This window comes from Oncorhynchus nerka, linkage group LG26 (genome assembly GCF_034236695.1).
Source record: "Oncorhynchus nerka isolate Pitt River linkage group LG26, Oner_Uvic_2.0, whole genome shotgun sequence".
NCBI classification, from domain to species: domain Eukaryota; kingdom Metazoa; phylum Chordata; class Actinopteri; order Salmoniformes; family Salmonidae; genus Oncorhynchus; species Oncorhynchus nerka.
Window position 1 is genome coordinate 40,489,456 of NC_088421.1, and position 21,229 is coordinate 40,510,684.

The 21,229-nt window shown below is 46.7% G+C and overlaps 1 protein-coding gene across 4 annotated transcripts in view; it reads right to left on the reverse strand.

The window, feature by feature from the left end:
- Positions 1–21,229, reverse strand: part of cyth1a (cytohesin 1a) — a 141,814-nt gene that overhangs the window by 21,030 nt on the left and 99,555 nt on the right. For all 4 annotated transcript variants that reach the window (XM_065010679.1, XM_065010677.1, XM_065010678.1 and 1 more), the window contains exons 4-6: positions 17,067–17,133; positions 16,279–16,397; positions 11,819–11,899 (exon numbers count right to left, since the gene is read on the reverse strand). In XM_065010679.1, the coding sequence (XP_064866751.1) occupies positions 11,819–11,899; positions 16,279–16,397; positions 17,067–17,133 (267 nt within the window). The remainder of the gene's footprint in view (positions 1–11,818; positions 11,900–16,278; positions 16,398–17,066; positions 17,134–21,229) is intronic.

A 21,229-nucleotide genomic window follows, 5' to 3' on the forward strand; every position in this document is an offset into this window, starting at 1 on the left:
TGCACTGACTGGAAGTGAAATGCTCTTTATCTAACTTAGTGAAATGCACTGACTGGAAGTCTCTTTATCTAACTTAGTGAAATGCACTGACTGGAAGTCTCTTTATCTAACTTAGTGAAATGCACTGACTGGACATCTCTTTATCTAACTTAGTGAAATGCACTGACTGGAAGTCTCTTTATCTAACTTAGTGAAATGCACTGACTGGAAGTCTCTTTATCTAACTTAGTGAAATGCACTGACTGGAAGTCTCTTTATCTAACTTAGTGAAATCTCTTTATCTAACTTAGCACTGACTGGACATCTCTTTATCTAACTTAGTCTGGAAGTCTTTTATCTAACTTAGTGAAATGCACTGACTGGAAGTCTCTTTATCTAACTTAGTGAAATGCACTGACTGGACATCTCTTTATCTAACTTAGTGAAATGCACTGACTGGAAGTCTCTTTATCTAACTTAGTGAAATGCACTGACTGGAAGTCTCTTTATCTAACTTAGTGAAATGCACTGACTGAAATCTAACAGTGAAATGCTGACTGGAAGTCTCTTTAGTGAAATGCACTGACTGGAAGTCTCTTTATCTAACTTAGTGAAATGCACTGACTGGAAGTCTAACTTAGTGAAATGCACTGACTGGAAGTCTCTTTATCTAACTTAGTGAAATGCACTGACTGGAAGTCTCTTTATCTAACTTAGTGAAATGCACTGACTGGAAGTCTCTTTATCTAACTTAGTGAAATGCACTGACTGGAAGTGATCTAACTTAGTGAAATGCACTGACTGGAAGTCTCTTTATCTAACTTAGTGAAATGCACTGACTGGAAGTCTCTTTATCTAACTTAGTGAAATGCACTGACTGGAAGTCTCTTTATCTAACTTAGTGAAATGCACTGACTGGAAGTCTCTTTATCTCTTTATCTAACTTTTAGTGAAATGCACTGACTGGAAGTCTCTTTATCTAACTTAGTGAAATGCACTGACTGGAAGTCTCTTTATCTAACTTAGTGAAATGCACTGACTGGAAGTCTCTTTATCTAACTTAGTGAAATGCACTGACTGGAAGTCTCTTTATCTAACTTAGTGAAATGCACTGACTGGAAGTCTCTTTATCTAACTTAGTGAAATGCACTGACTGGAAGTCTCTTTATCTAACTTAGTGAAATGCACTGACTGGAAGTCTCTTTATCTAACTTAGTGAAATGCACTGACTGGAAGTCTCTTTATCTAACTTAGTGAAATGCACTGACTGGAAGTCTCTTTATCTAACTTAGTGAAATGCACTGACTGGAAGTCTCTTTATCTAACTTAGTGAAATGCACTGACTGGAAGTCTCTTTATCTAACTTAGTGAAATGCACTGACTGGAAGTCTCTTTATCTAACTTAGTGAAATGCACTGACTGGAAGTCTCTTTATCTAACTTAGTGAAATGCACTGACTGGAAGTCTCTTTATCTAACTTAGTGAAATGTCTCTTTATCTAACTGAAATGCACTGACTGGAGTCTCTTTATCTAACTTAGTGAAATGCACTGACTGGAAGTCTCTTTATCTAACTTAGTGAAATGCACTGACTGGAAGTCTCTTTATCTAACTTAGTGAAATGCACTGACTGGAAGTCTCTTTATCTAACTTAGTGAAATGCACTGACTGGAAGTCTCTTTATCTAACTTAGTGAAATGCACTGACTGACTGGAACTTAGTCTGACTGGAAGTCTCTTTATCTAACTTAGTGAAATGCACTGACTGGAAGTCTCTTTATCTAACTTAGTGAAATGCACTGACTGGAAGTCTCTTTATCTAACTTAGTGAAATGCACTGACTGGAAGTCTCTTTATCTAACTTAGTGAAATGCACTGACTGGAAGTGAAATGCTGACTGGAAGTCTCTTTATCTAACTTAGTGAAATGCACTGACTGGAAGTCTCTTTATCTAACTTAGTGAAATGCACTTTATCTAACTTAGTGAAATGCACTGACTGAAGTCTCTTTATCTAACTTAGTGAAATGCACTGACTGGAAGTCTCTTTATCTAACTTAGTGAAATGCACTGACTGGAAGTCTCTTTATCTAACTTAGTGAAATGCACTGACTGGAAGTCTCTTTATCTAACTTAGTGAAATGCACTGACTGGAAGTCTCTTTATCTAACTTAGTGAAATGCACTGACTGGACATCTCTTTATCTAACTTAGTGAAATGCACTGACTGGAAGTCTCTTTATCTAACTTAGTGAAATGCACTGACTGGAAGTCTCTTTATCTAACTTAGTGAAATGCACTGACTGGAAGTCTCTTTATCTAACTTAGTGAAATGCACTGGAAGTCTCTTTATCTAACTTAGTGAAATGCACTGACTGGAAGTCTCTTTATCTAACTTAGTGAAATGCACTGACTGGAAGTCTCTTTATCTAACTTAGTGAAATGCACTGACTGGAAGTCTCTTTATCTAACTTAGTGAAATGCACTGACTGGAAGTCTCTTTATCTAACTTAGTGAAATGCACTGACTGGAAGTCTCTTTATCTAACTTAGTGAAATGCACTGACTGGAAGTCTCTTTATCTAACTTAGTGAAATGCACTGACTGGAAGTCTCTTTATCTAACTTAGTGAAATGCACTGACTGGAAGTCTCTTTATCTAACTTAGTGAAATGCACTGACTGGAAGTCTCTTTATCTAACTTAGTGAAATGCACTGACTGGAAGTCTCTTTATCTAACTTAGTGAAATGCACTGACTGGAAGTCTCTTTATCTAACTTAGTGAAATGCACTGACTGGAAGTCTCTTTATCTAACTTAGACTGAAATCTAACTTAGTGAAATGCACTGACTGCACTGACTGGAAGTCTCTTTATCTAACTTAGTGAAATGCACTGACTGGAAGTCTCTTTATCTAACTTAGTGAAATGCACTGACTGGAAGTCTCTTTATCTAACTTAGTGAAATGCACTGACTGGAAGTCTCTTTATCTAACTTAGTGAAATGCACTGACTGGAAGTCTGACTTTATCTAACTTAGTGAAATGCACTGACTGACTGAAGTCTCTTTATCTAACTTAGTGAAATGCACTGACTGGAAGTCTCTTTATCTAACTTAGTGAAATGCACTGACTGGAAGTCTCTTTATCTAACTTAGTGAAATGCACTGACTGGAAGTCTCTTTATCTAACTTAGTGAAATGCACTGACTGGAAGTCTCTTTATCTAACTTAGTGAAATGCACTGACTGGAAGTCTCTTTATCTAACTTAGTGAAATGCACTGACTGGAAGTCTCTTTATCTAACTTAGTGAAATGCACTGACTGGAAGTCTCTTTATCTAACTTAGTGAAATGCACTGAAGTCTCTTTATCTAACTTAGAAATGCACTCTGGAAGTTTTTATCTAACTTAGTGAAATGCACTGACTGGAAGTCTCTTTATCTAACTTAGTGAAATGCACTGACTGGAGTCTCTTTATCTAACTTAGTGAAATGCACTGACTGGAAGTCTCTTTATCTAACTTAGTGAAATGCACTGACTGGAAGTCTCTTTATCTAACTTAGTGAAATGCACTGACTGGAAGTCTCTTTATCTAACTTAGTGAAATGCACTGACTGGAAGTCTCTTTATCTAACTTAGTGAAATGCACTGACTGGAAGTCTCTTTATCTAACTTAGTGAAATGCACTGACTGGAAGTCTCTTTATCTAACTTAGTGAAATGCACTGACTGGAAGTCTCTTTATCTAACTTAGTGAAATGCACTGACTGGAAGTCTCTTATCTAACTTAGTGAAATGCACTGACTGGAAGTCTCTTTATCTAACTTAGTGAAATGCACTGACTGGAAGTCTCTTATCTAACTTAGTGAAATGCACTGACTGGAAGTCTCTTTATCTAACTTAGTGAAATGCACTGACTGGAAGTCTCTTTATCTAACTTTATCTAACTTTTAGTGAAATGCACTGACTGGAAGTCTCTTTATCTAACTTTGAAATGCACTGACTGGAAGTCTTTTATCTAACTTAGTGAATGCACTGACTGGAAGTCTCTTTATCTAACTTAGTGAAATGCACTGACTGGAAGTCTCTTTATCTAACTTAGTGAAATGCACTGACTGGAAGTCTCTTTATCTAACTTAGTGAAATGCACTGACTGGAAGTCTCTTTATCTAACTTAGTGAAATGCACTGACTGGAAGTCTCTTTATCTAACTTAGTGAAATGCACTGACTGGAAGTCTCTTTATCTAACTTAGTGAAATGCACTGACTGGAAGTCTCTTTATCTAACTTAGTGAAATGCACTGACTGGAAGTCTCTTTATCTAACTTAGTGAAATGCACTGACTGGAAGTCTCTTTATCTAACTTAGTGAAATGCACTGACTGGAAGTCTCTTTATCTAACTTAGTGAATGAAATGCACTGACTGGAAGTCTCTTATCTAACTTAGTGAAATGCACTGACTGGAAGTCTCTTTATCTAACTTAGTGAAATGCACTGACTGGAAGTCTCTTTATCTAACTTAGTGAAATGCACTGACTGGAAGTCTCTTTATCTAACTTAGTGAAATGCACTGACTGGAAGTCTCTTTATCTAACTTAGTGAAATGCACTGACTGGAAGTCTCTTTATCTAACTTAGTGAAATGCACTGACTGGAAGTCTCTTTATCTAACTTAGTGAAATGCACTGACTGGAAGTCTCTTTATCTAACTTAGTGAAATGCACTGACTGGAAGTCTCTTTATCTAACTTAGTGAAATGCACTGACTGGAAGTCTCTTTATCTAACTTAGTGAAATAACTTACTGAATCTAACTTAGTGAAATGCACTGACTGGAAGTCTCTTTATCTAACTTAGTGAAATGCACTGACTGGAAGTCTCTTTATCTAACTTAGTGAAATGCACTGACTGGAAGTCTGACTTTATCTAACTTAGTGAAATGCACTGACTGGAAGTCTCTTTATCTAACTTAGTGAAATGCACTGACTGGAAGTCTCTTTATCTAACTTAGTGAAATGCACTGACTGGAAGTCTCTTTATCTAACTTAGTGAAATGCACTGACTGGAAGTCTCTTTATCTAACTTAGTGAAATGCAAGTCTCTGATCTGGAAATGTCTCTTTATCTAACTTAGTGAAATGCACTGACTGGAAGTCTCTTTATCTAACTTAGTGAAATGCACTGACTGGAAGTCTCTTTATCTAACTTAGTGAAATGCACTGACTGGAAGTCTCTTTATCTAACTTAGTGAAATGCACTGACTGGAAGTCTCTTTGCACTGACTGGAACTTTAGTGAAATGCACTGACTGGAAGTCTCTTTATCTAACTTAGTGAAATGCACTGACTGGACTCTTTATCTAACTTAGTGAAATGCACTGACTGGAAGTCTCTTTATCTAACTTAGTGAAATGCACTGACTGGAAGTCTCTTATCTAACTTAGTGAAATGCACTGACTGGAAGTCTCTTTATCTAACTTAGTGAAATGCACTGACTGGAAGTCTCTTTATCTAACTTAGTGAAATGCACTGACTGGAAGTCTCTTTATCTAACTTAGTGAAATGCATCTGACTTAGTGAAATGTCTCTTTATCTAACTTAGTGAAATGCACTTTATCTAACTTAGTGAAATGCACTGACTCTTTTATCTAACTTAGTGAAATGCACTGACTGGAAGTCTCTTTATCTAACTTAGTGAAATGCACTGACTGGAAGTCTCTTTATCTAACTTAGTGAAATGCACTGACTGGAAGTCTCTTTATCTAACTTAGTGAAATGCACTGACTGGAAGTCTCTTTATCTAACTTAGTGAAATGCACTGACTGGAAGTCTCTTTATCTAACTTAGTGAAATGCACTGACTGGAAGTCTCTTTATCTAACTTAGTGAAATGCACTGACTGGAAATGTCTCTTTATCTAACTCATCTTTTATCTAACTTAGTGAAATGCACTGACTGGAAGTCTCTTTATCTAACTTAGTGAAATGCACTGACTGGAAGTCTCTTTATCTAACTTAGTGAAATGCACTGACTGGAAGTCTCTTTATCTAACTTAGTGAAATGCACTGACTGGAAGTCTCTTTATCTAACTTAGTGAAATGCACTGACTGGAAGTCTCTTTATCTAACTTAGTGAAATGCACTGACTGGAAGTCTCTTTATCTAACTTAGTGAAATGCACTGACTGGAAGTCTCTTTATCTAACTTAGTGAAATGGAAGTCTCTTTATCTAACTGACTGGAAGTCTCTTTATCTAACTTAGTGAAATGCACTGACTGGAAGTCTCTTTATCTAACTTAGTGAAATGCACTGACTGGACATCTCTTTATCTAACTTAGTGAAATGCACTGACTGGAAGTCTCTTTATCTAACTTAGTGAAATGCACTGACTGGAAGTCTCTTTATCTAACTTAGTGAAATGCACTGACTGGAAGTCTCTTTATCTAACTTAGTGAAATGCACTGACTGGAAGTCTCTTTATCTAACTTAGTGAAATGCACTGACTGGAAGTCTCTTTATCTAACTTAGTGAAATGCACTGACTGGAAGTCTCTTTATCTAACTTAGTGAAATGCACTGACTGGAAGTCTCTTTATCTAACTTAGTGAAATGCACTGACTGGAAGTCTCTTTATCTAACTTAGTGAAATGCACTGACTGGAAGTCTCTTTATCTAACTTAGTGAAATGCACTGACTGGAAGTCTCTTTATCTAACTTAGTGAAATGCACTGACTGGAAGTCTCTTTATCTAATTTAATTTAGCAGACGCTCTTATCCAGAGCGACTTAAATGCACTGACTGGAAGTCTCTTTATCTAACTTAGTGAAATGCACTGACTGGAAGTCTCTTTATCTAACTTAGTGAAATGCACTGACTGGAAGTCTCTTTATCTAACTTAGTGAAATGCACTGACTGGAAGTCTCTTTATCTAACTTAGTGAAATGCACTGACTGGAAGTCTCTTTATCTAACTTAGTGAAATGCACTGACGAAGTGTCTTTATCTAACTTAGTGAAATGCACTGACTGGAAGTCGCTATGGTTAAGGGTTTCTGCTAAATGACCAGCATGTAAACGGTCAAAAGTAGTGCCCTCTATAGGGAATTAGGCTGCCACATTTGGGACAGATGCTAACTTGTTGTAGCCATACTAATTTAGCCCTGCAGTTCTCTTCTGTCTTGGTAGATGTGTTTTCTTAACGTGTCTTCATTTTAACATTGGTGGGGGTGTACCAGCTCAACTACTATCTAATAGCTATTCTGTGAAGTGCTGTATTACAGTATGTCGGGGCTGGTATCAGTGTGTCAGGAAGTAAGTATCCTTCCACAAGTCTTGGCTAATACTGGAACAGCTCATAGAAGCAGGAGTCTATCTCATGTTTCTGTAGACTGAAGCAGGTGTATAGATACACTCCCTAGAAAAGATCCTAGTCTACTTCCTGTTTCTGTAGTGAGGCAGCTTGATGTACAGGTACACCCCATAGACAGGACGCTAGTCTACTTCCTGTTTCTGTAGTGAGGCAGCTTGATGTACAGGTACACCCCATAGACAGGAGGATAGTCTACTTCCTGTTTCTGTAGAGAGGCAGCTTGATGTACAGGTAGGAGGATAGTCACCCTGTTTCTGTAGACAGGACCCTAAACCATCTACTTCCTGTTTCTGTAGTGAGGCAGCTTGATGTACAGGTACACCCCCAGGACGCTAGTCTATCTACTTCCTGTTTCTGTAGAGAGGCAGCTTGATGTACAGGTACACCCCATAGACAGGAGGATAGTCTACTTCCTGTTTCTGTAGAGAGGCAGCTTGATGTACAGGTACACCCCATAGACAGGACCCTAAACCATCTACTTCCTGTTTCTGTAGTGAGGCAGCTTGATGTACAGGTACACCCCCAGGACGCTAGTCTATCTACTTCCTGTTTCTGTAGTGAGGCAGCTTGATGTACAAGTACACACCCAAGACAGGAGGATAGTCTATCTCCTGTTTCTGTACGGGTGGTGGCAGAATAACAACCTGATTGTGGACTACAGGAAAAGGAGGACCGAGCACGCCCCCATTCTCATCGACGGGGCTGTAGTGGAGCAGGTTGAGAGCTTTAATTCCTTGGTGTCCACATCACCAACAAACTAGAATGGTCCAAGCACACCAAGAGAGTCGTGAAGAGGGCACAACAAAGCCTATTCCCCCTCAGGAATCTAAAAAGATTTAGCATGGGTCCTGAGATCCTGAAAATGTTCTACAGCTGCAACATCGAGAGCATGTTTACATCACTGCCTGGTACGGCATTTTCTCAGCCTCTGACCGCAAGGCACTACAGAGGGTAGTGCGTACGGCCCAAGCGTTCACTGGGGCTAAGCTGCCTGCCATCCAGGACCTCTACATCAAGCTGCCTCACTACAGAAACAGGAAGTAGACTAGCGTCTTTTCCAGGGAGTGTACCTGTACATCAAGCTGCCTCACTACAGAAACAGGTAGTAGACTAGCGTCTTTTCCAGGGAGTGTACCTATACAATAACCCAAATATCGAATGATTAATAGCAACGTTAGGTAACTATATGACAGTGCTATATCAGGAGGATAATGACAACGTTAGGTAACTATAGGACAGTGCTATATCAGGAGGATAATGACAACGTTAGGTAACTATAGGACAGTGCTATATCAGGAGGATAATGACAACGTTAGGTAACTATATGACAATGCTATATCAGGAGGATAATGATATGGTTAGGTAACTATAGGACAGTGCTATATCAGGAGGATAATGACAACGTTAGGTAACTATAGGACCGTGCTATATCAGGAGGATAATGACAAGGTTAGGTAACTATAGGACAGTGCTATATCAGGAGGATAATGACAACGTTAGGTAACTATAGGACAATGCTATATCAGGAGGATAATGACAAGGTTAGGTAACTATAGGACAATGCTATATCAGGAGGATAATGACAACGTTAGGTAACTATAGGACAATGCTATATCAGGAGGATAATGACAATGTTAGGTAACTATAGGACCGTGCTATATCAGGAGGATAATGACAACGTTAGGTAACTATAGGACAATACTATATCAGGAGGATAATGACAAGGTTAGGTAACTATAGGACAATTCTATATCAGGAGGATAATGACAAGGTTAGGTAACTATAGGACAATTCTATATAAGGAGGATAATGACAACGTTAGGTAACTATAGGACAATTCTATATCAGGAAGAGGTTTTGATAGAAGTCTGTGCTTTGGCTCTCTGGAGAGTCAAGAGACGTTTTGAGTGTGTGTGTGTGTGTGTGTGTGTGTATGTGCGTGTGATTTGTAGAAGCAATTTGTATGGGGAGGGGGGGGTTATAAAGCCCCACTGGGAGGCTCTTACCTCAGGGCCTGGATGGTTATAAAGCCCCACTGGGAGGCTCTTACCTCAGGGCCTGGATGGTTATAAAGCCCCACTGGGAGGCTCTAACCTCAGGGCCTGGATGGTTATAAAGCCCCACTGGGAGGCTCTTACCTCAGGGCCTGGATGGTTATAAAGCCCCACTGGGAGGCTCTTACCTCAGGGCCTGGATGGTTATAAAGCCCCACTGGGAGAGCTCTTAACCTCAGGGCCTGGATGGTTATAAAGCCCCACTGGGAGGCTCTAACCTCAGGGCCTGGATGGTTATAAAGCCCCACTGGGAGGCTCTTACCTCAGGGCCTGGATGGTTATAAAGCCCCACTGAGAGGCCCTAACCTCAGGGCCTGGATGGTTATAAAGCCCCACTGGGAGGCTCTTACCTCAGGGCCTGGATGGTTATAAAGCCCCACTGGGAGGCTCTTACCTCAGGGCCTGGATGGTTATAAAGCCCCACTGGGAGGCTCTTACCTCAGGGCCTGGATGGTTATAAAGCCCCACTGGGAGGCTCTTACCTCAGGGCCTGGATGGTTATAAAGCCCCACTGGGAGGCTCTTACCTCAGGGCCTGGATGGTTATAAAGCCCCACTGGGAGGCTCTTACCTCAGGGCCTGGATGGTTATAAAGCCCCACTGGGAGGCTCTTAACCTCAGGGCCTGGATGGTTATAAAGCCCCACTGGGAGGCTCTTACCTCAGGGCCTGGATGGTTATAAAGCCCCACTGGGAGGCTCTAACCTCAGGGCCTGGATGGTTATAAAGCCCCACTGGGAGGCTCTTACCTCAGGGCCTGGATGGTTATAAAGCCCCACTGGGAGGCTCTTACCTCAGGGCCTGGATGGTTATAAAGCCCCACTGGGAGGCTCTTACCTCAGGGCCTGGATGGTTATAAAGCCCCACTGGGAGGCTCTTACCTCAGGGCCTGGATGGTTATAAAGCCCCACTGGGAGGCTCTTACCTCAGGGCCTGGATGGTTATAAAGCCCCACTGGGAGGCTCTTACCTCAGGGCCTGGATGGTTATAAAGCCCCACTGGGAGGCTCTTACCTCAGGGCCTGGATGGTTATAAAGCCCCACTGGGAGGCTCTTACCTCAGGGCCTGGATGGTTATAAAGCCCCACTGGGAGGCTCTTACCTCAGGGCCTGGATGGTTATAAAGCCCCACTGGGAGGCTCTTACCTCAGGGCCTGGATGGTTATAAAGCCCCACTGGGAGGCTCTTACCTCAGGGCCTGGATGGTTACCCCAGGGCCTGGGCCTGGATGGTTATAAAGCCTGGATGGTTATAAAGCCCCACTGGGAGGCTCTTACCTCAGGGCCTGGATGGTTATAAAGCCCCACTGGGAGGCTCTTACCTCAGGGCCTGGATGGTTATAAAGCCCCACTGGGAGGCTCTTACCTCAGGGCCTGGATGGTTATAAAGCCCCACTGGGAGGCTCTTACCTCAGGGCCTGGATGGTTATAAAGCCCCACTGGGAGGCTCTTACCTCAGGGCCTGGATGGTTATAAAGCCCCACTGGGAGGCTCTTACCTCAGGGCCTGGATGGTTATAAAGCCCCACTGGGAGGCTCTTACCTCAGGGCCTGGATGGTTATAAAGCCCCACTGGGAGGCTCTACCTCAGGGCCTGGATGGTTATAAAGCCCCACTGGGAGGCTCTTACCTCAGGGCCTGGATGGTTATAAAGCCCCACTGGGAGGCTCTTACCTCAGGGCCTGGATGGTTATAAAGCCCCACTGGGAGGCTCTTACCTCAGGGCCTGGATGATAAAGCCCCACTGGGAGGCTCTTACCTCAGGGCCTGGATGGTTATAAAGCCCCACTGGGAGGCTCTTACCTCAGGGCCTGGATGGTTATAAAGCCCCACTGGGAGGCTCTTACCTCAGGGCCTGGATGGTTATAAAGCCCCACTGGGAGGCTCTTACCTCAGGGCCTGGATGGTTATAAAGCCCCACTGGGAGGCTCTTACCTCAGGGCCTGGATGGTTATAAAGCCCCACTGGGAGGCTCTTACCTCAGGGCCTGGATGGTTATAAAGCCCCACTGGGAGGCTCTTACCTCAGGGCCTGGATGGTTATAAAGCCCCACTGGGAGGCTCTTACCTCAGGGCCTGGATGGTTATAAAGCCCCACTGGGAGGCTCTTACCTCAGGGCCTGGATGGTTATAAAGCCCCACTGGGAGGGGCCTGGATGGTTATAAAGCCTGGGACCTCCTCAGGGCCTGGATGGTTATAAAGCCCCACTGGGAGGCTCTTACCTCAGGGCCTGGATGGTTATAAAGCCCCACTGGGAGGCTCTTACCTCAGGGCCTGGATGGTTATAAAGCCCCACTGGGAGGCTCTTACCTCAGGGCCTGGATGGTTATAAAGCCCCACTGGGAGGCTCTAACCTCAGGGCCTGGATGGTTATAAAGCCCCACTGGGAGGCTCTAACCTCAGGGCCTGGATGGTTATAAAGCCCCACTGGGAGGCTCTTACCTCAGGGCCTGGACCAGGTTCAAGTCAGTGAATTCATGGAGCTCCACAAAGTCATGGAGGACCTGGAGGTTGAACTCATCTCTGTAGGGAAAATAATAGAATTTGTTTAGTAACGATTTTCTGAAATCATTGTTCAATTATTTGAGTGTAGAGACACAGACACAAAAAATGACAAACACACAGACATTTAGACACACAGCCAGACACACAAATGCTCGTACACACACACGTATGTATATGCTCACACAATCAATAAAAACTGGGGGAGGGACACACACACACACACACGGTGACACCTCTAGCATGACATCACTCTTCTTGACATCTGTGGCCTTTGGAGTTAGTGATACTCCCCCTGAGATAGACAGGCCTCCCAGGACCTATCCCTGACAGGGTCAAAACCAGCTCTGCCCTGGGGGATTCCTGACCAATCAGGGAGAGCACACACACAGTCTGCCCCTCCCCCGCTGGAATCAGAAATCTATTTATACCAATTGGACAGAGCTGAGCATCCATGACGATATCTGGGTGGTGTTCATGACCTAATAAACACAACTCAGCTCTCCATTTCCTGGTCTGGCTTGTCGACTAGCCGACCACACCCAGGCTGTAGCACTATAAGTTAGGCAATGCACCCAGGTAATAACACACACAACGCACATACATTGGGTGTTGCCTGTTATATGGCTTTGAATTAATATAAAAGATGGTATTTCTTCAGGAGAGACTCAACTTTTACAGTTTTTTTTCAGCTTTAGCCAACATTCCAGGATTTTTAGGTACTTAACATAATTTAGAATGGATGAAGTGGAAATCAAAGTCAGACATACTGTGAAGGAATCAACGTCTCTGTTTTGAGGTCTAAGGATCTAGATGTTGATCTAATAATAAAGGGCGTTGGGGGCCGTTGAGGGGAAAGGGCCGTTGAGGGGGAAAGGGGCGTTGGGGGAAAAGGGGACGTTGGGGGAAAGGGGAAAGGGCCGTTGGGGGAAAGGGCCGTTGGGGGGGCAGCTGAAAGGGGGAAGGGCCGTTGGGGGAAAGGGCCGTTGTGGGGAAAGGGGAAAGGGCCGTTGGGGGAAAGGGAAAGGGCCGTTGGGGGAAAGGGCAGCTGTGGGGAAAGGGCAGCTGTGGGGAAAGGGGGAAAGGGCCGTTGGGGGAAAGGGCCGTTGGGGGAAAGGGGAAAGGGACGTTGGGGAGAAAGGGCAGCTGTGGGGAAAGGGCAGCTGTGGGGGAAGCTGAAAGGGCCGTTGGGGGAAAGGGGAAAGGGGCGTTGGGGAGAAAGGGCAGCTGTGGGGAAAGGGGGTGTTGGGGGAAAGGGTCATTGGGGGAAAGGGGGAAAGGGCCGTTGGGGGAAAAGGAAAGGGCAAAAGGGGTGTTGGGGGAAAGGGTCATTGGGGGAAAGGGCCATTGGAGGGAAAGGGGGAAAGGGCCGTTGGGGGAAAGGGGAAAGGCCATTGGGGGAAAGGGCCGTTGGGGGGCAAAAAGGGGAAAGGGCCGTTGGGGGAAAGGGCCGTTGTGGGGAAAAAGAGAAAAGGGCCGTTGGGGGAAAAGGGGAAAAGGGCCGTTGGGGGAAAGGGGGGGAAAGGGGAAAGGGCCCATTGGAGGAAAAGGGGTTGGGGGAAGGGCCATTGGGGGAAAAGGGCCGTTGGGGGAAAAGGAAAGGGCCGTTGGGGGGAAAGGGCCGTTGGGGGAAAGGGAAAGGGCGTTGGGGGAAAGGGCCGTTGGGGAAAGGGGAAAGGGGCGTTAAAAGGTTAAGGAAAATGGCCGTTGGGGGAAAAGGGTTAGAAAAGGGCCGTTGGGGGAAAGGGCCATTGGGGGAAAGGGGAAAAAGGGCCATTGGGGGGAAAGGGGAAAGGGCCGTTGGGGAAAAGGAAAAGGGGTTGGGGAAAAAATTGGGAAAAGGTTGGGGGAAAAGGAAAAAAGGGCCGTTGGGGAAAAGGGAAAAAGGGAAAGAACCGTTGGGGGAAAAGGGGAAAGCCATTGGGGGAAAAGGGGAAAGGGCCGTTGTGGGGAAAAGGGCCTTTGGGGGAATAGGGAAAAAGGGAAAGCCGTTGGGGGGGGAAAAGGGCCGTTGGGGGGGGGAAAGGGCGTTGGGGGAAAAGGGAAAAAGGGCCGTTGGGGGAAAAGGGGTTGAAAGGGCCGTTGGGGGAAAGGGCCGTTGGGGGAAAAGGGCCGTTGGGGGAAAGGGGAAAGGGGAAAGGTTGGGGGAAAAAGGGGAAAGGGCCGTTGGGGAAAAGGGGAAAGGGCCGTTGGGGGAAAGGGGAAAGGGCCGTTAGGGAAAGGGCCGAGGGGAAAAGGGCCGTGGGGAAAAGGGGGAAAGGGCCGTTGGGGGAAAAGAAAAGGGCCGTTGGGGGAAAAGGGGAAAGGGCCGATGGGGGAAAGGAGGGAAAGGGCCGTTGGGGGAAAGGGGAAAGGAAAGGCGTTGGGGGAAAGGGCCGTTGGGGGAAAAGGGGGAAAGGGCCGTTGGGGAAAAAGGGGGGAAAAGGGGAAAGGGGCCGTTGGGGGAAAAGGGAAAGGGCCGTTGGGGGAAAAGGGAAAGGGCCGATGGGGGAAAAAAAGGGGAAAAGGGAAAGGGGAAAGATTAGGAAAAGAAAGGGGAAAAGGGGGAAAGGGCCGTTGGGGAAAAAAGGGAAAAGGGCCGTTGGGGGAAAAGGGGAAAGGGCCGTTGGGGGAAAGGGGGAAAGGGCCGTTGGGGGAAAAGGGGGAAAGGAAAAGCCGTTGGGGGAAAAGGGGGAAAGGGCCGTTGGGGGAAAGGGGCCGTTGGGGGAAAAGGGGAAAGGGCGTTGGGGAAAAAGGGGAAAGGGCCGTTGGGGAAAGGGAAAGGGCCGTTGGGGAAAAAAGGGGAAAAGGGCCGTTGGGGAAAAGAAAGGGCCGTTGGGGGAAAAAGGGCCGTTGGGGAAAAGGGCCGATTGGGGGAAAGGGTAAGAGGGCCGTTGGGGGAAAGGGGAAAGGGCCGTTGGGGGAAAAGGGCCGATGGGAGGAAAAGGGGTTGGGGAAAGGGCCATTGGGGGAAAGGGGAAAAAGGGGAAAGGCCGTTGGGGGAAAAGGGGAAAGGGAAAGCCGTTGGGGGAAAAGGGGGGAAAAGGACCGTTGGGGGAAAAAAGGGCCGTTGGGGGAAAGGGAAAGGGCGTTGGGGGAAAAAAGGAAAGGGCCGTTGGGGAAAAGGGAAAGGGCCGATGGGGGAAAAGGGAAAGGGCCGTTGGGGGAAAAGGGAAAGAAAGGGAAAAAGGGCCGATGGGGGAAAAGGGGAAAGGGCCGATGGGGGAAAAGGGGAAAGGGGCCGATGGGGAAAAGGGGAAAGGGCCGTTGGGGGAAAAGGGGAAAGGGCCGATGGGGAAAAAGGCCGTTGGGGGAAAGGGGAAAAGGGCCATTGGGGGAAAAGGGGAAAGGGAAAGGCGTTGGGGGAAAAGGGGAAAGGGCCAATGGGGGAAAAGGGGAAAGGGCCGTTGGGGGAAAGGGGGAAAGGGCCATTGGGGGAAAAAGGGCCGTTGGAGGGAAAGGGAAAGGGCCGTTGGGGAAAAGGGCCGTTGGGGGAAAGGGGGAAAAGGGCCGATGGGGGAAAGGGCCGTTGGGGGAAAGGGGAAAGGGCCATTGGGGGAAAGGGGAAAGGGCCGTTGGGGGAAAGGGCCGTTGGGGGAAAGGGCCGATGGGGGAAAGGGCCGTTGGGGGAAAGGGGGAAAGGGCCATTGGGGGAAAGGGGAAAGGGCCGTTGGGGGAAAGGGCCGTTGGGGGAAAGGGCCGATGGGGGAAAGGGCCGTTGGGGGAAAGGGGGAAAGGGCCGTTGGGGGAAAGGGAAAGGGCCGATGGGGGAAAAGGGAAAAAAAGGCCGATGGGGGAAAAGGGGAAAGGGCCGATGGGGGAAAAGGGGAAAGGGCCGTTGGGGGAAAGGGGAAAAGGGCCGTTGGGGGAAAGGGGAAAGGGCCGTTGGGGGAAAAGGGGGAAAAGGCCGTTGGGGGAAAGGGGAAAGGGCCGTTGGGGAAAGAAAGGGAAAAGGGCGTTGGGGGAAAAGGGCCGTTGGGGGAAAAGGGGAAAGGGCCGTTGGGGGAAAGGGGGAAAGGGCCGTTGGGGGAAAGGGGGAAAGGGCCGTTGGGGGAAAGGGGGAAAGGGCCGTTGGGGGAAAGGGGAAAGGGCCATTGGGGGGGAAAGGGGGAAAGGGCCATTGGGGGAAAGGGGAAAGGGCCATTGGGGGAAAAGGGCCGTTGGGGGAAAGGGCCATTGGGGGAAAGGGCCATTGGGGGAAAGGGCCATTGGGGGAAAGGGGAAAGGGCCGTTGGGGGAAAGGGGATTTGCCTAACCTGACAGAGGAAAGTATGTGATCTGGAAATGGGACATCTTTGACAGGAAAGAAGTGACATCCTTCTGAACCACACAACACACACAGAAACACAAACATGACAAACACACACACCCCCTGACACAACCACATAAAGAGACGTAGCATGCATCTTGCCCCCACTGACCTCTCCCCAAGGTAGTCTCCGATGGCGGTCTTGTTTAGCCCCTCCCCCTTGTACAGGAACTGGGCGATGTCAGAGCTGGTGTGCTTAAGCAGGTCGTTCTCAATCAGGAACTTAATCCCCTGAGAAAATACAACATATATCCCGTGTCAGACCCTCGTTACAACGGGGGCGTTCCAGGTCGTATTGTTTGTAGCCATGCGGGACATATCAAAAGATTGAAATATATTTTTGCTAAATCGGGGGTGATCCCGACCGAGACTCAAACACGGGTACGATCCATACCATAATGTCAAGAGGCTGGAACCTCCTGATTGATGAGGTTGCTAGGCGTTTGGTTAAGGTCACTACAATTGTTATTGTGGTTCCTGAAACGTCAAACACTTCTCCACACATTGTCAGATCTGAGAGTTGGCTCAGTGGTAATGCAAAAAACCCACAACCTGGAACAGCACAACTATATCAAACCCACAGGACACATTCAGAATGTCTATTTCCCTCCAATTCAACTCTGAACCTGGAAGCCAGTTGCATTGCCTTGTTTCCTTGTTCCCCTCTAACCAGGGACTGATTTAGACCTGGGACACCAGGTGGGTGGAATAATGATCAGGTAGAACAGAACCAGCAGGATCCGGACCTCGTAGGGTCAGATGTGAATAACCCTGGGCTGGGATTCCCAAACGCATCGTAGCACTAAGATCATCTTTCGTGCATTTAGTTTCAATAGAATGAAGATGATGTTGGTGCTGCGATGCTTTTGGGAAACCAGCCCTGGTCTATTTGATACTCACCTTTTTAGGGTCCATGTTGAATTTCTTTCGGCCCATGGCCACTTGTTTGTTCCTCTGCATGTTTTTCCTGCAACATTAAATCAAATAGAATCAAATTAAATTGTATTTGTCACATACACGGAACCAACAACGCAAAGTAAGAAAATATTTGCTAAATAAACTAAAGTAAAAGAAAAAAGTAACACAATAAATAACAATAAGGAGGCTATATACAGGGGGTACCGGTACTGAGTCAATGTGAGGGGGTACCGGTACTGAGTCAATGTGAGGGGTCAAAGGAGGTACTGAGTCAATGTGAGGGGGTACTGAGTCAATGTGAGGGGGGGGTACCGGTACTGAGTCAATGGGGGTACCGGTACTGAGTCAATGTGAGGGGGGAGTCAATGTGAGGGGTACGTACTGAGTCAATGTGAGGGGGTGACTGAGTCAATGTGAGGGGGTACCGGTACTGAGTCAATGTGAGGGGTACATGTACTGAGTCAATGTGAGGGGGTACTGAGTCAATGAGAGGGGGTACAGGTACTGAGTCAATGTGAGGGGTACAAAGGAGTACTGAGTCAATGTGAGTACTGAGTCAATGTGAGGGGGTACCGGTACTGAGTCAATGTGAGGGGGGGGTACACTGAGTCAGTGTGAGGGGGTACCGGTACTGAGTCAATGTGAGGGGTATCGGTACTGAGTCAATGTGAGGGGGTACAAAGTGACATGGTACTGAGTCAAAGTGAGGGGGTACATGAGTCAATGTGAGGGGGTACCGGTACTGAGTCAAAGTGAGGGGGTACCGGTACTGAGTCAAGTCAATGTGAGGGGTACCGGTACTGAGTCAAAGTGAGGGGGTACCGGTACTGAGTCAAAGTGAGGGGGTACCGGTACTGAGTCAAAGTGAGGGGGTACCGGTACTGAGTCAAAGTGAGGGGGTACCGGTACTGAGTCAAAGTGAGGGGGTACCGGTACTGAGTCAAAGTGAGGGGGTACCGGTACTGAGTCAAAGTGGGGGTTCCCGGTACTGAGTCAATGAGAGGGTACTTCTACTGAGTCAAAGTGAGGGGGTACAGGTACTGAGTCAATGTGAGGGGGTACAGGTACTGAGTCAATGTGAGGGGGTACATGTACTGAGTCAATGTGAGGTGGTAGAGGTACTGAGTCAATGTGAGGGGGTACATGTACTGAGTCAATGTGAGGTGGTAGAGGTACTGAGTCAATGTGAGGGGGTACAGGAACTGAGTCAATGTGGGGGTACAGGTACTGAGTCAATGTGAGGGGTATCGGTACTGAGTCAATATGAGGGGGTACAGGTACTGAGTCAATGTGACACATCTATTTCCCTCCACAACTCTGAGGGTACCGGTACTGAGTCAATGTGAGGGGGTACATGTACTGAGTCAATATGAGGGGGTACATGTACTGAGTCAATATGAGGGGTACATGAGTCAATGTGAGGGGGTACATGTACTGAGTCAATGTGAGGGGGTACTGAGTCAATGTGAGGGGGAGGTACTGAGTCAATGTGAGGGGGTACATGTACTGAGTCAATGTGAGGGAGTCAATGTTGAGGGGGCTGAGTCAATGTGAGGGGTACAGGTACTGAGTCAATGGAGGGGGTACATGTACTGAGTCAATGTGAGGGGGTACAGGTACTGAGTCAATGTGAGGGGGTACTGTACTGAGTCAATGTGAGGGGGTACTGAGTCAATGTGAGGGGGTACCGACTGAGTCAATGTGAGGGGTACATGTACTGAGTCAATGTGAGGGGGTAATAAATAAGTCAATGGAGTCAATGTGAGGGGGTACATGTACTGAGTCAATGTGAGTCAATGGGGGCACCGGGTACTGAGTCAATGTGAGGGGTACCGGTACTGAGTCAATGTGAGGGGGTACCGGTACTGAGTCAATGTGAGGGGGTACATGTACTGAGTCAATGTGAGGGGGTACCGGTACTGAGTCAATGTGAGGGGGTATCGGTACTGAGTCAATGTGAGGGGGTACCGGTACTGAGTCAAAGTGAGGGGGTACATGTACTGAGTCAATGTGAGGGGGTACCGGTACTGAGTCAATCAGTCAATGTGAGGGGGTACTGAGTCAATGGTACTGAGTCAATGTGGGGGGTACCGTACTGAGTCAATGTGAGGGGGTACTACTGAGTCAAAGTGAGGAGGGTACCGGTAGTCAAAGAGTCAAAGTGAGGGGGGGTACACTGAGTCAAAGTGAGGGGGTACACTGAGTCAAAGTGAGGGGGGGTACCGGTACTGAGTCAAAGTGAGGGGGTACAACTGAGTCAAAGTGAGGGGGTACCGGTACTGAGTCAAAGTGAGGGGGTACCGGTACTGAGTCAAAGTGAGGGGGTACCGGTACTGAGTCAGGTACTGAGTCAATGTGAGGGGGTACTGAGTCAATGTGAGGGGGTACCGGTACTGAGTCAAAGTGAGGGGGTACAGGTACTGAGTCAAGTGAGGGGGTACATGTACTGAGTCAATGTGAGGGGGTACATGTACTGAGTCAATGTGAGGTGGTAGAGGTACTGAGTCAATGTGAGGGGTACATGTACTGAGTCAATGTGAGGTGGTAGAGGTACTGAGTCAATGTGAGGGGTACAGGAACTGAGTCAATGTGGGGGTACAGGTACTGAGTCAATGTGAGGGGGTATCGGTACTGAGTCAATGAGTAACTGATCAATGAGGGGGTAAGGTACTGAGTCAATGTGAGGGGGTACATGTACTGAGTCAATGTGTTCAATGTGATACATGTACTGAGTCAATATGAGGGGGTACATGTACTGAGTCAATATGAGGGGGTACTGAGTCAATGTGAGGGGGTACATGTACTGAGTCAATGTGAGGGGGTAAAGGTACTGAGTCAATATGAGGGGGTACTGAGTCAATGTGAGGGGGTACATGTACTGAGTCAATGTGAGGGGGTACCGGTACTGAGTCAATGTGATGGGGTACCGGTACTGAGTCAATATGAGGGGGTACATGTACTGAGTCAATGTGAGGGGGTACATGTACTGAGTCAATGTGAGGGGGTACCGGTACTGAGTCAATATGAGGGGGTACAGGTTCGTCCAGGTAATTGAGGTAATATGTACATGTAGGTAGGGGTAAAGTGACTATGCATAGATAATAAACAGAGAGTAGCAGTAGTGTAAAAAGGGGGTCAATGCAAATAGTCCGGGTAGCCATTTGAATAATATGAAATGAATTAGAGATTATTATTGTATCCCCCATCTGTGATGCTGTCAGGGCTGGTTTCCTGGATACAGATTACATTGGAGCAGTTTTAACTGCCAAGGTGATGACAAAATGTTCAATTCATGAAAGTATTATTGCACTATAAAACACTTTCAGAGGAAATATTCCATGCTTTTCAGTCCAGCGCTAGACTTAATCAGGGTCTGGGAAACACTTTCAGAGGAGATATTCCATGCTTTTCAGTCCAGCGCTAGACTTAATCAGGGTCTGGGAAACACTTTCAGAGGAGATATTCCATGCTTTTCAGTCCAGCGACTAGAAACTTTCAATCAGGGTCTCTGGGAAACACTTTCAGAGGAGATATTCCATGCTTTTCAGTCCAGCGCTAGACTTAATCAGGGTCTGGGAAACACTTTCAGAGGAGATATTCCATGCTGTTCAGTCCAGCGCTAGACTTAATCAGGGTCTGGGAAACACTTTCAGAGGAGATATTCCATGCTTTTCAGTCCAGCGCTAGACTTAATCAGGGTCTGGGAAACACTTTCAGAGGAGATATTCCATGCTGTTCAGTCCAGCGCTAGACTTAATCAGGGTCTGGGAAACCCTTTCAGAGGAGATATTCCATGCTGTTCAGTCCAGCGCTAGACTTAATCAGGGTCTGGGAAACCCTTTCAGAGGAGATATTCCATGCTGTTCAGTCCAGCGCTAGACTTAATCAGGGTCTGGGAAACCCTTTCAGAGGAGATATTCCATGCTTTTAACACTTTCAGAGGAGATATTCCATGCTTTTCAGTCCTAGACTTAATCAGGGTCTGGGAAACACTTTCAGAGGAGATATTCCATGCTTTTCAGTCCTAGACTTAATCAGGGTCTGGGAAACACTTTCAGAGGAAATATTCCATGTTTTTCAGTCCTAGACTTAGTCAGGGTCTGGGAAACACTTTCAGAGGAGATATTCCATGCTTTTCAGTCCTA